The sequence below is a fragment of the Struthio camelus genome, chromosome 17 (genome assembly GCF_040807025.1).
Source record: "Struthio camelus isolate bStrCam1 chromosome 17, bStrCam1.hap1, whole genome shotgun sequence".
In the NCBI taxonomy this organism is placed as follows: Eukaryota; Metazoa; Chordata; class Aves; order Struthioniformes; family Struthionidae; genus Struthio; species Struthio camelus.
In genome coordinates, this window is record NC_090958.1 from 9,485,380 (window position 1) to 9,499,542 (window position 14,163).

Below are 14,163 nucleotides of genomic sequence, written 5' to 3' on the forward strand. Positions count from 1 at the left end.
CAGCCAACGGCAAAGCTAAGCTACTTAGTATGTAGTTGAGCTTTAATGCCTTTTCATTTGCATGTTGTGAGATTTTCAGATTGCTTGGAGTGATTTGATCAATTTCCCAAATTGCAGAACATGAGCTATTGGCATGGAGAAGGAACCTTAATCCTTGGCAACACTCAGTTCTTTAGAGAGGGTCACACTATGTACTAAACAACTCAGAAGCCTCGCTGTTACCCATTTATAACAGTAGGGACGGTCTAGTGTGTGCCAGTGGGGAGAACTCATTCTGTTCTGGCTTGAGATTTCATTTTAAGTTCTTTTCACCTTTAAAAATTGATTTTGAATCAACCAAAGTCCTAATTAGGTACAGAGGATGTAAATTAATTCTTGCTTCCTTCAGGCTTCTGTATTTTACATATTTACTCTCTTAGAAATGTTTTTGCTGTATAACATTTTGTACTACATTAGATACAAGGTAGTTCACTCTATACTGCAAATATTTAGCTGTCTATGCTTAGTGCCAGAAGGGGAAGTAGGAAGGTGGGGTTACAGCTCTGAGGTCAACACAAGCTTGGCTCAGGTGCACCACTCAGGAATGCCATGCTGCTGTTCTTCCTACAGTTTGCTTTTCACGTGACGGTGACTGACAACCCAGCACCATGCTCACCTTGAGCTGTGTCCCCTCCAGCCTGGAGGGAGCATGCTGAGTCACACCTTGACCTTTCTCCTGTCAGATGTCCCAGTAATATTCTCTCTCCAAACTCCCTGCTTGGCTGCCTTGCTGCACACCAGGACAGTAAAATAATTAAAGCTGTATTTTTCTTCTTTCCACTCATTGTATTTTCATCCTCCCTGAAATTCTCATCACCTCCACATCAGCTATAGTATTAAATTTCATTCCTTCCTCTCTCAGCACATCTCCTCAAATGTTCTCACCTCCTCTTCTAAAACACTCCCAAATCTACCTTTCTCTTTGAATACTACTGCAGAAATCCCTGTCCTTATTTAGGTTTTCTCTTGCTTCTTACAAATTCTGCCTCTCAGTCTCTAATTGCTTTGATACTGGCCACCGCCTTCCCCTCAGACGAAGATTTTGCTGTAACGGAGATGAGCACAGCCAGATTGTACTGCTGTCCTCTGTCCCCTCTTACGCCTGTCCTAGAGGGGATTCAGATCTCATCTCCAGGCACAGCTGGGCAGGATCAGGCCAGAGCTCTGTCCAGCAGAGTATCCCAGATCCAGCAGTCCCAAATAGCAGCTGTAGGCAAAAGCATTGCAACTGGGTGAGTGTGCAGTGATTCTTTCACCTGTATGTTCCCCCAGGCTCTAGTGATGCCCAGTCCTGGGACTTTGTTGGTCAGGATGGTGTCTTTATGTATGCTCCTTCCATGAATTTATCTAGTTCCTTTTTGAACTCTTGTAAACTTTTATTGTCCCCAACACCTGTGGCAGAAAGGTCTAAGGAGATACTTGAACAGTGCAGTGTGTTCTCTTGTTTTCTATCAGGACGTACTAAAAGCTGCTTTTGAAATCATTGCCCCTTCTTTTGCTGTTTCCCCCATTTTACCTTTACTTTCCCTTTGACTTTTTTGATTTCTATACCAAAAGTGAATGGCGTATCTCATTTTCTAGACCTTTCCATGCTGTACCGTCCCTTTCAGATCTGCTTTTATTTCCTTTCCCTCTCAAAGGGGTTCTGCTAGACTAGCAGCAAACCATTTTGGGGTAGACCCGAACAGCAGGGCTCAGGCACCTTGGAGTGGAGCCTTGGGCTGGGTCCAGGTGAGCCTCCAGAGGAGGAAGGAGGATTTATTCTTTGAGTTGAGGATGGCAAACTTGGCTGCTGGAAGGAGGGGCGCACATGGCTGGATCTTTCTGGAAGGGGTTTTAAATACTCTTGTCTGGGACCAGATTTTAACATCTCATTGATCAAACTGTCCCCAGCAGAGCCCTGCTCCTCGTCCTTCTGTTCTCTGTGTTCCTCTTGGAATACTCATGCGACTGTCTCATTTGTATCTTTCCCTATGCTTCTATTCAGTGCTTTAATGTTTATATGGAAAAAGTAAGAACTTAAGTGCCTAGTAAAGTTTTCATTTATTTTCCTACTGAAGAGGAAAGAATGAATCTTTCCACCTAGGATTTGAACGCTACAAGAAATATGCTTATTCCAGACCCGATGCATAGCTCACCTGATGCCCTCAGCACCGAGGGGTTGTATTTTTGAAGATGCCATGTATTGCACTTGTATAATCATGGAAAGCAAATAGATGCACTGCAGATTCACAAGTCCTTATTTAACTTGTATTCCAAATCCATTCTACTCTGTGGCAGTGTTAATGATTTATCATGTTTTCCCTCTTGCAGGCAGTATTTACTGGTAGGAGGGAAGAAGGCAAGAAGTCAGGCATGCTCGACAAGATCACACTGTAGAAAGACATGTATAAGGATATGAGTCAGCATAAAAACTGGTGCATCATTTCATGGGAGCTAACAAGGAATAATACTGGATAAGAGAGACAGGCACTGACCTCAGGGTTTTTTTTGTGTCTTTTAGGGCACTTAGAAGTTCCTTACTGGGAACCAGTGAGGTTAAGAAAGACCAAACCAAGCAAAGACTGTTTTAGTAATGAAAGCCTTACTTAATCCTTTCTTTTCAAAAAGCTTAGAATGTTTCTTCTTTTTTTTTTTTCCTACATTTTTGACCAGGAAAAAGAGTATATGTTGGTTCTTGCTGTGGTACTGTGCAAGCCATGGCCTCCAGCCTTGAATCTGTGAACTTTGTCTAGCTGCTTTTGTAGTATGATGAGTGCCTCATGGTAATGCTTTAGCTCTCTGGCTCATTTATTTGAATTAACCCAGCAGTACAGGGCATGGAGAAATAGGAGAACTAGACACAGAATGTGAAAAAGAAAGAGAAAATTGGGGAGTGTGAGAGATAAGGAAGAGGGGACTGTCAGAACTGAAACAGAGGAAGCGACAATTGCAGTAGGAGGAAGGAATGATCCACCCAACAGAGAAGGAGGAAACATCAGGATGGAGGAAGGGGAAGTTGAATAGGAAACTCAGAGAAGGGGAGAGGAAGGGCTGGGGGACCATGAAGAGAAACAGTAGAAGTAAGTTTGTCGTCTGGCTCCTGTAATGCTGGAAACAAAACTGACTTCTGTAGTTTCCCTGATGATGAAGACAGCAGGCAGCCTGAGGGGAGCCAGAGCCTGTGTGATAGGAAGGATGGCTATGTTGGGGAAGGCCACTGTTGCTGGTCTTTGCTCTCACTACTACTACAAACATTGTAAAAGGATGATGTGAAGATAAAACAGCAGGAGCAGCTGATCGCAAGCAGCCCAGGAAAGTCCTCCTTGCCCCAATATCATGTGCTTGCCCTCAAGTCTAATTGAAAGAGGGGGGAATGCTGCATACTGATTATGTCAGCTGACAGGCACAGCACTCTTCTTCCGCTGGGGTAAACAGCAAAACAGTTCTTTTCATCTGGACTGAAGCCCCTTCTCTTGGAAAGCTCAGCAGTACTATTAATAACAGCAGGTCATTTCACTGTGAAAGCGCTGTCTTTCTTTTCTCCTCTTTTCAGAAGTATGCTGAATATCTGAACCTTACACACTCACTTTCTCCAGTTACTTTGGAGTCCTGGTTTTGGTAACCACATCAGATCTTACATTTTCTGTCTACACAGCTGCTAAGTTGCAGGGACTGATAAAGATCTTGTTTCTCTGTACACTATGTATCTTTTTTTTTCTGCAAAGGATTTAATTTGGCTCAAATTTCAGAAAGAAATTTGGAGAGAAACACCAAGTTCATCCTGTGTCCTGCACAGCAGTCAGTATTTTTTTAATACATATTTGTGCCAAGTGTGGATCAAGAGAATCTCTTTTGCTTAATGAGGCTTCTGTGCACTACCATAATACAAGAAAAAAATATAAATCCAAGAGCAGAGAGTTCATTATTAAAGTCTTGTAGCGATCATCACAGAGCTATCATTCTGCTGTAGGGCAGTCTGCCTCTTCTTTCCACGGTAGTTCAGGTGGTTGAACTCCTCCATGATCTGCAGCATAGTCTTTCCTTTGGTCTCTGGCATCACCAGGAAGACAAAGATAGCCATGGACAGACAGTATACAAAGAAAATGATGAAACAGAAACTGCCAAGACCTTCCTGTAGGAGAAGAAACAGAAAGAAAAACAGAGAGAAAAACAGAAAGAAAAATGTTCATATAAATTATTCTACATTTCTTTCTCTTCTTATGCTATGATGTTTCTGGTTTTGTATTTACTAAAAAACCTGGACAGAGACTCAGCTGATGTAAATCCTGCTTGCTACCACCTGGGGAATGGCACTGAGTGTTAAGCTGGGCTAATTCTCTTTTCCTGTTTTAGTCAAGAAAGCTGTATGCTCAGCAGACGCTGAATGTCAGTGCTTGGCTATTCTGAGAAGTTCTGAGTTACATTTCTGTTGCTCTCCCTTTCTGCTCTGTCCTCAATCAAAGCTGGAATGGGGAAGGGACGTAGGGTGTTAGCTCTCTCCCTCCTTGCACAGTCCCAAAACTGCAAGAGCTTCAGTTTCCCTGCTACTTACTAGTGCTGGGTGGGATATCTGGAACAAACATAGGCTTGTCCATTTTCCACATTAACCCCAAAGGCAATGCACATGCAGGACAGGGAGAGAAAAGAAGGGAGCCCCTCCTGAGGTTCAAGTGACTTCTGAGTGTATTGAGGCCTGAGTCACCCCTTCCGCATTTGCCAGTCACTCTCTAACTGCATGCAGTTAGTGTCATTTTTGTCATTTGTTTTTGCTATGCTTTGGCTAGATATCTAGGTAAAGAGAAAGAAAAGCATAAGAACTGGGTGCAATTAATTTAGGCTCAGTCCTTTGCATGAAGTGTTGAAACAGAGAAAGAGGCAGGCTCTGGATTTAAGATGGGGCTTACCCCCTCCTCCAAACTGAAACAAAACACCCTGCTTTGCTTACCACAATGAAAGGGAACGCAAGTCCAAGGAAGAAGAGTTGGATCCAGTTTGTAACACCACTTAAAACATAAGCAGCTGGTCTGTATGACTGAATAAATATTTCTGTGGGCAAGGGGCATATCACCCCAGCTGAAAAAATGTTGGAGAAAAAAGGAAATTTTAGAAATTTTGCAAGATGCTTCTGTAACTGAACGTTTTGTATTGCTATAGAAGCTGATGGTTTTAGCTGGCCTGGAAATGTTTGAGGTGGTGCTTGGGTTTGCAGGAGGAAGGCATGTAGGAATGCCATGTGAAATGGAGTTTTACCTCCTACCACCGCTTGGGGTAGTCTGGGAATAGGAACATCTCCCCTACACTGATACAGGAGTATAGACTTGCACTGACTATGGAACAGCTGTGCCTGGGACCTTTCCTAAAAGCTACTGTGAGGAAAGAAGGGATGTATGAAACCATTCCAGTATAAAATACCAACCTGGCCCAATGCCAAAGCTCATGATGAAGATAAAAATGAGTGCAGCAGAGCAGTATGGTACCCAGGAGAAAGAATCCTATGGTGGAAAATCACAAGCAAATAAAATTAAAAATTAAAATTTTATTCATCCAGTTTGATTAGAAACAGGGTCAGTCTTCATTGCTCCTAAGTACTTAAATGCTAAACATACATCTGTATCATCTACCTCCAGAAACTTCACGAGGAGATAAAATCTTGTGATCACAGTTGTATAAAGCTTTTGGCCTTAATCTGCGTATTGATGGCTGGGAACAGACCACTGTCTGCATGATGGTTAGCCAAATAAAACTCTGTTCCAGCTAAAAGGTGATTTGGTGGGGAAGGGAGGAGAATAGAAATGGTATCAGCCATACAATGAAACACAAAGATGTGCCACTCAAGAGCATAAGTGGGGTCTTACCTGCAGTGAAAGCGTGACAGTGAGGAGCCCTAAAGCCAAGGACATAACTGTGTAGCTTTTCCATAGCAGCATCTTCCTCCCTGCACGCTCGATTAGGAAACCCTGAAACCAGGAGGACATGCAGTCAGCCCAAAAGGACGGGCCTTAAAGATGCTGGCGAGCTGCTCCCGTAGCTGCCTCACCAGCAGAGGGATCTCTGGAGAGCTGGGGGCCGGGGAGGGGTAATGCTAGAAGGGAGACTGAAGCCACCCAGGAGACTGAAGCCATCCAGGAGGCTGAGCAGGGCCAGGAGCTGCAGGGAAATGGGGAGGTGCAGGGCTGCAGGCAGCATTGCCTGGGCAGAGGCTGTCTGAGGTGGCCCTGTGTGGGCAAGGGATGGTCAGGAGCCCAGAGAGAGAGAGGATAGCAAGGTAGAAATGCTTGCATTGGTAATTGCCATGAATCCTACAGCTGTGACTCCTACAGCCAAGCAGACATGGGCACTGTCATCTGCACAGAGGGGAATGGGGACTCCCAAGGTTGTCTTAGGCTGTGTCATTAATTTGCTATGTGATTTTGGGTGGAAAGCTCTTCTGTTCTATAAACTGGATACAAATGCCTATGTTTGCAAAGTGCGTAGAGATATTTTTGTGTGAGTAGTGCAGAGTACTGCTGTTATTTTGTTGCGGAAGTTTGATTTCTGAAGCTTGATTTGCAGTGGTTTTAAAGGCCGAAATGAAACGTGAATTGGAGCTGAAAAAAGTTCTGCTGAAAAGCCACTTACACACAAAACTGTGGTGAGGATCTCTGTGATCCCAACTCCCAGGGAGACATAGTGGGTTTGAGCAGGGGGGATTCCAGCCTTTATGAAGACATTGTATGCATAAAAGTAAACCTGCAAAGAACAGAAATATGTGAAGGTTACACCCATGTGGCCATTTTTAGGCTATCTTTGCCCTTTATTGACAGAAAATAACTGATCAGGCCTTAACAAAAGAGAAAATCTCCTTGATCTCAGTAAATAATCCTCAGTGTCTTCATGAGCCTCATTTGTGCAGAAGAGCTTTTACTAGCAGCTCTCTAGCTGCTAGTAACAGCAGCTCAGTAACAAATATAGCCCTTTTTGTGTTTGTTCTTAGTGCTAGCCTCTGTGTTATGTTACACATACTTTATCTGATGCCATTTCACGTTTAGTGTCTCATGTACTTGTTTTGGATGAGGAACATATAGAGCTAAGACAAAATTTACTAAGCAAATTGTTTAAATAATCTTTCTATGTCATTAAACCTTTGCAGTGATTTTGATGGACTTTATTTTTCCAAGGATAAGTACTTCTAAAGCTTAAGAAGTTCCACTGTGAATATGCTAAATTTCTACCGACCCTTCTAGATATAATACTGCTGCACTAGGGGGCATAAAAAGGGTTTTTATAAATCTTCAGATCTTTCTGAATTGGCAATATTGATTTGGATTTTGAAACTTTTATGCTTTTAGTATAAGCTCACTTTATATAATAACTCTTTGAATGCATAAAACTTTTTGTCTACTTATACATATATGGAGTTACTTCCAGAGAAAAGGTATATTAGAGATTATATATCAGTAACTGTCAGATGTGTTCCTGGGATGTTTTAATTCTCTTCAGACCAAGCAATGTAAGCTGAGAAAAGGCAGAATTAAAGAATATTTAAAGAAATAAGGAATATTTGAAGAGTGTGGAAATGCACTGCCAGTGTACACAACAAACCCGACTCAGTTTACATTGAAATGCCAAGTAATTTTTGATCAATGCATTCTGGAGTTTGGAGCCCCAGAGGAGGTTACACTGTTCTTTACAGCCGTCCTTGATGTTTGTTTTTATTTTATTCCTTTCCATTGTCTTATTATAGTATGGCAATCCATAGAGATGCCTTTATATGACACTTGCTAAAACACAGTTCTCATGATATCACAGGTTCTGAGCTTCCATGGGAATGTATTACAATAAACAGTAACAGCAGAACCCCCTCCTTGCAGCTGCTGTTACAGTCAGTGTTTCAGGACTCTTTGCAGAGCTTACTTTTTGCCAAGAAACTGCAAGCAGTCTAAAAAGCAGAGAAAAGTTGTGTGCATACCACATTGACTCCAATTAACTGCATACATGAGCAGACAAGGAAGAGAGTGATGAGCTGCCAACGGACAGCTTTGTCCCGAAAAAGATCACAAATGCTCTTAGCCTTCTGCCCATTGATGGCTTCTTGCTCTGCCATCATGTCATCCATTTCAGCTGTGTGGTCACCATCTCCCCAGAGCTGCTTCACAGCTGGAGGAGAGAGAGAGAGAGAGAGAGAGAGAGAGAGATGATCCCTAGTCCAAGCACACCAGCCTAGACATGAATTCAGAGGATGACCTCCTGTCCTGCAGAGTGTGTCTCATGTGAGCTCCAGACTCTTTCCTGGTGCGAACCTCCCCAGAGGTTCAGCGTAGACTTCAGTGTAGACCTTTGGTCCAGTTCATTCCTATCTATTTTTATCCATAAATCTTAATTGCAACATCACCATTGGCCAATAGCTCCTTGCGGTGTTTCAATGAAAATCAAACCTAAATTATTAACAATGCTTCCCAGAGTCCTCTCCTGCTAAAGGTGTAGTTCTAGCGCGCACACCAAAATGCAGACAGGGAAAAAATATTTGCTACAATAAAAAGGAGATCTGCTTCCAGAGTTCTCTCTCTTGATGCTTAAAAAAGCCACAAGAGCTATTTCTCTGTTTCTATTAGTAGTTACCATTAGGATTACTGAAGAACTGGAATGCTTACAGATATGATATTACTGTAAAGAGCATCCCTTTCTTACACACAGCCCGAATATACTTTATCCATACCCTATCTGCTCGGGGCAGAGTCTATACTGAGGGAAATACAAGCTCTGTGCGATCACGTCCCCTAGATTATCCTGGCAGAATATAAGAGAAATATTAGTGCCAAGGGAATGTGAATATCGAAACAGAAGAGGCCTTCTCTAGTTAAAGCGAAAGGTGGCTTCAGAGCTGAAAGGCCAGGATTTCCCAACTGTACATCTCTTCTGGGCTTATGCTGGGCTTTGTTACTGTATTTTCCAGTTTCTGCTGAAATGAGTGCTGTGTGGCCCATTTCCTTACCTTTGCTGCACCCCTCTTTGTCCCTTTTGTCAATGAGCAGGTAGCGGGGGGAATCTGGGAAGAATGGGAGAGTGAGAAGCTGAATGATGGCAGGGAGCGCGTTGGCTGCCATGAGAACAGGCCAGAGACTGTCTACTCCGAAAACTTCTCTGAAACAAAACCAGCAGAGTGGGAGAAGCTGAGTAACTGTAAGCACTGACCATGTGAGGACATACAAACAGAGTCCCTCAGCCCTGGTGTGTGTGTCCTGGCAGCTGTCACCTATGAGTGTCCAACATTTCTCAGCCCAGGAAACTGAAAATCTCTAAAGGGAGGCTAAAGAGAGCAAAGAATGCTGTTGCCTGCAACACAGGAATTACACCGGGTTCACCTGTTGCTCAGTGATGAGCGCAGATCACTGTAATGCAGCAAGCTGATTGCGTCCTCCGGTAATAGCTGAGGGCCCAACAGAGAGCAGCAAGTATCATGACACAAGTGCTAAAGAAAGAACTCAAAGTGACTGATCGCTCTGCTTCTGGTTCAAAGATGCTCAAGTTACAATGAGGACAGGATCCAGGGGTTAGCAGCCTGGTACTGACTGACCCAGATAGCAGCTGCTGGGTCTGTTGCAACTTTATGTACACTGTGCCAGGAATGAAGTGTCCCCTGGGAAAAAGAAGGGACCATGGAGCGGAGGATCTTTGGCACAGGACAGGCAGAAGGAGCATGTGTTGAGGGGAATGAATCCACCACAGAGTTCTGTATTTGCCTGTATGTTTGATGAGTTGATGTGCTGGTTTGTGTGTATTTTCAAGAAAGTTTGGATAAATCTGACATTCCTTGTTTCTTCTAAAAACTAAAAAGCAAAGTTCAGTTCTTACAAAAGCCGATTTTGTTTCAAACCCACTGAATCTAAGGAATACGTTTTAATTATCTGTATTTTGATCTGCCTTTGCTAGGAAGCATTATAGTTCTTCATAATTAAAGGTTTTATATAATTTCTGTCTCCCATTCACCTAAGCCAAGAATTTAGGCTTAGCTGATTCAGTCTGGCTGCTTAGGGAACTCTGAAAACATGTCTAAAAAAGGTTGCTGAGTTGCCTGTCCACAGGTTTGCATTGCCATATGCCTGTATTTTAATAAGAGGAGAACTTAGGTCTCAGACCCCTTACCTGAGACCCAGAGCAAATCCTACAAACTTTCCGACGGCGATGGCAGTAGAAGCTGTTATGGCAGTCACCCCACGCAGCTTCTGTGGGGCACATTCCCCAGCATACATGATATGGATATTCAGAGCTAAACCTGCAGTGACAAATGAGCATCAGACAGGGCAATTCTAACTCCCATCAAGTTCATGTGGGCAAAGCTGGTCCCATCTCCTGTGTAGTGATTCTTCTGGTGGTTGGTATGCTTCTCTTTGACAGAAAGAGACATGGCTAGTGTTTTGGAGGGGACCATTATGGGCAAAGCATATAGGGTTAGGTTCTAAGGCACTTCTTCAACAGTGCTGAGCTGCCTGATGTGAAGCATATTCTCCTGGGAAATCTGTCCTTCACCAGGCTGGCCTTCTCTTTAAAATGTCTCCTGTATCTACATATACAGGATTGCTGTTGCTTTCTTAAATCTCAGATTTTAGATTTTAGTGTATACACAGGATCCCATGTGCAGGATCCCACATGCTGTATTTTGTTCTTGACACCAACAAGTTAACAGTCACGCTATGTATTCTGTTCATTCAGTGAATTAATTAATTAAAGTCTTAATGTTTTTGTTCTTTAGTATTATCCTCATCCAGTGGCTCAGAGATCAAAAACTCTGGCAGAATATAACCTTCTGACGAATAGAAATTGTAAGCGCTTAGCTTGAAAACCATTCCCTGTCTGTTATAAAGAAGGAAGTATCAGTCAGAGCAGCAGCAACAGCAAGAACAGAAGTTAGCTTTCTATTGAGTGAGCACATTCCCTGAAATATTGAATGGTTTTTCAGTTTTCACAAGTTGGAAGTGCTTTTTATATGAATTATGTGTAAAAGTTAAGAATGAGAAATGGAGATGTCATACATGATTAATTTAAGTATACTTGTGTTTTCTTATTTAGTTATAAATGTATTCAGTGATATACTTCAGGCATTCTGCAGGATATAGTAAAAATCCATGATTCATATGTTCAGTCTGGTAAATCCTCATGACCCTTGGTCACTGCCCTCCCAAGTATTTAATACCATATGTGGGCATACAAATTTACCTCCACAGACTCCAGAAAACAGTCTTCCAATGATGATCATCTCAAAGGATCGAGACAGCCGACTGAGTCCCATCAGAGCCGCGCTCAACAGAGCAGGGATATTGGTGAGCAACATGGCCTTCTTCCTGGAGTTCATGTTAAATTCATGTGAGCATAAATACTGTCTGTGTTTGATGCCTCCAGAACCATTTGCATGTACTCTGTTAGAGCTGTTAACTACACTGAGGAACAAGCTTTGTGAGCTGTTGTCTGTGAAATTCACTTTAAAATACCTGTAATCTTTAATTGATTTCTCTGGACTGTATTCCTTTTGGAATTTACAAGGGTCAGGGTATCATTTTCTTTTTGATATTTGGCAGTCTTTGCTATTCTGTTTCTTCATCTTTCACCTGAAGCAGCTCTGGGCTGTTGACAGTACCACTTTACAACCAGTGTTTCTCCCAAGACACAGGTCACTTGTTTCTGCAGGTGCAGAAGGACTAATGTGATGGTTATTCCTACCTTCCAAATCTAACAGACAAATATCCGGCAAACATGGATCCCAGGAGCCCACCGATGCTGTAAATGGATACAATGAAGGACCACATCAAAGTAATTATCTCTTCACTGGGAGAAGAGCCATATCTTTTCAGCCAGGTCTCATGGATGAAGCTTTTGATGTACTTTGAAAGAAAAACAGAAACCAATGGACTCAGTCAGCATGTTTTCTTATAATTGGACTCTTTTTTACTTTTCTTACCTACTTACTTGTCTTGTTTGATACATTTCTATCAACACATTTGTTGAAATCTTAGTCCCAGTGAAATCAAAAGAAATTTTGCCCCTTGCATTCCTGGAGCCAGTTTTGTAACAACAAAGTGCAATAGACCACAGTAAATATCACTATTAAATATCAACTGTGAGTACCATTGAGTGGCAACTTGATCTTCTGTTTATCTGCTAAACTCTGATTGTTTTGCTATCTGATCTTCCCCTCCATTCCCACTTGTCTGTCTGTCTTGTCCACCTGCTGCATCCTGTCTGATGTCTTGGGTGAAGTGCAGGCTTCCCTGGAGCCACTGGGCAGAACTTCAGTAGACCTCAGCGAGGTCAGGGTTTGCCCTGAACATGGACCATTCTGGGGTCTCTCTGACCTACTGTTCGTAACATCATGGGCTCCTACTTCTTGGTGACGGTCCCAAATGCTGTGATGAGCTCACCAATGTCCTTAGCACTAGGTCACCATTGTAATGGCAGGCACCTCCCCTAATTTTCCTTTTCCTACTGTGGGTATCAGTGCTGCCCTCAGCTCTAGGGCAGCAGCGCATCCCTGGCCATTTTTGCCTTGCAGATAGTCACTCAGACTAGAGTGTGTAGCCAAGGACACAGTACGAAGGATTCCCTGAGCACAGGAAAGAGGAAAATGTCCTGCCAATAATACAGCTCAGTAATGGGAAAGTGGCTGACTTTGTAGGTACCCCTCATCCTCCCCTTTCCCAGTTTCGTGACACCAGGCAGACAGAAGTTAAAAACCAATGAAACACAAAGTGACAGGGGTTACTCTGAGAACCAAGAAAGCACAAAGAATTAGTACTGAGAGCAGAAGCAAAAAGCTTTCTGAGTGCAAATAGAGGCAGGGATGTGGGAAGACATTGCAATTCATGCTGGGAGCTCATTTTCTGAGCTGCCCATGCTTACCTCAGCAGGAGAATTGATAATGGAGATCTGTAACCCATATTGGAAACTTCCACCAATGCCCAGGACAAATGCCAGGAGGAAGAGGTTGCAGCTCATTTTCTGGTGGAAAGAAACAACAGCAAATGGAGCTAGGGCAGATATTCAGACATGTCCCGAACTGTCCTTCTGGTTTTCCTGTGGGAACTCTTACAACTTGAGCAACGTCACACACCTGCCTCATCCAGGACTGAGGAGCCAGCACAGGAAGTGCAGAAGACCACAGCTGCTAAAGCACAGGACAGAGAGAAATGTGTGGAAAGGAGAGACAAAGCTTGTAGCTGTCTCCCAGGGCCCAGTGACACACTTCAGTGCTTCTGTCTTTGGCTTTGGGCATCTTAACCTGTGCTATCCCAGATCACTAGTCCTGGGAGCATGGTGCAATGTGCATCACGTGCACACTTTCCATCTGTTTATCCTTCCTCCTCCTCCTTCTTGCCCATTTGTTGTCTCACTTAACTGAGTATTTTGCACTGTGACTTGGCTGAGGCTAAATAAACATTTGGGGTTTGAAGGGCATTCCTGGTTTCATAGTTCATTTGCCCTTTCTTAGAACTATATCTCACAGGAGATTTAAAAATACTCTCAAAATAGTTCTCCCAGACATGTATACCCCATCCCTCCCACTCCTTGGGCTCCCTGTTTGTTGCCGAGTGTCCATCCTGCAATGATGGCATGACGCTGCTCTTTTATCTCTAGAACAGGTCTTTGTCCAAGGCAATGCTGAGCAATGACTGTCAAATGTTTACAAGCTGGTTTCTCATCAGATGAATGTTACTGTTTGAAAACTGTATGGGCACCAAATTCATCCATGTTGTAACATTGCTGACCTCAGAATAGTCAGCTCTGAATGAATTTGGTGTTTGGTACGTTCATATATGAAATGATGATTAGTTCCTGTTTGTCAAAGCACTAGGAAGAAATGAATTTACAGTCTCTACTGTTAACTGTCCCCTACTATCCTTCATGCTACAAAAGATGACACATCTCAGCAGGAAACTCACCATCAGCAAATAAATGAGGAAGCCCCAGTCTAAATACAAAATTTATTTTGTACCTGCAGCAAATTTCTTACCCTGTACTAGAATGTCTGTACTATACTGTACTACTCTGTACTATGATGCCGTCATTGATTTTTCTGTTGCAACTCTTGGATGACTTTTCCAGTCTAATAGATTTTAAATTCAGGAAGTTTTTTTGCTTAATATTCATTCTAAAATTGCTTAAAAAAAAAAA

At 42.8% G+C, this 14,163-nt stretch overlaps 1 protein-coding gene across 2 annotated transcripts; it reads right to left on the bottom strand.

The window, feature by feature from the left end:
* Positions 1–3,740: 3,740 nt before the first annotated feature.
* LOC104152163 (solute carrier family 2, facilitated glucose transporter member 11) lies at positions 3,741–13,274 on the bottom strand. Of its 2 annotated transcripts, XM_009687378.2 has the most exons (12): positions 13,103–13,274; positions 12,892–12,990; positions 11,716–11,876; positions 11,215–11,339; positions 10,144–10,273; positions 8,993–9,141; positions 7,970–8,157; positions 6,640–6,750; positions 5,877–5,978; positions 5,438–5,513; positions 4,967–5,094; positions 3,741–4,153 (listed from the first exon to the last, which is right to left on the bottom strand). In XM_009687378.2, the coding sequence occupies exons 1-12, from the start codon at positions 13,109–13,111 to the stop codon at positions 3,947–3,949; spliced, it is 1,485 nt and encodes a 494-aa protein (XP_009685673.1). In that variant the 5' UTR covers positions 13,112–13,274; the 3' UTR covers positions 3,741–3,946. The 2 variants fall into 2 exon arrangements, with proteins under 2 accessions (XP_009685673.1, XP_009685674.1); XM_009687379.2 differs by lacking the exon at positions 5,877–5,978 and having other exon boundaries at positions 3,857–4,153.
* Positions 13,275–14,163: the final 889 nt, after the last annotated feature.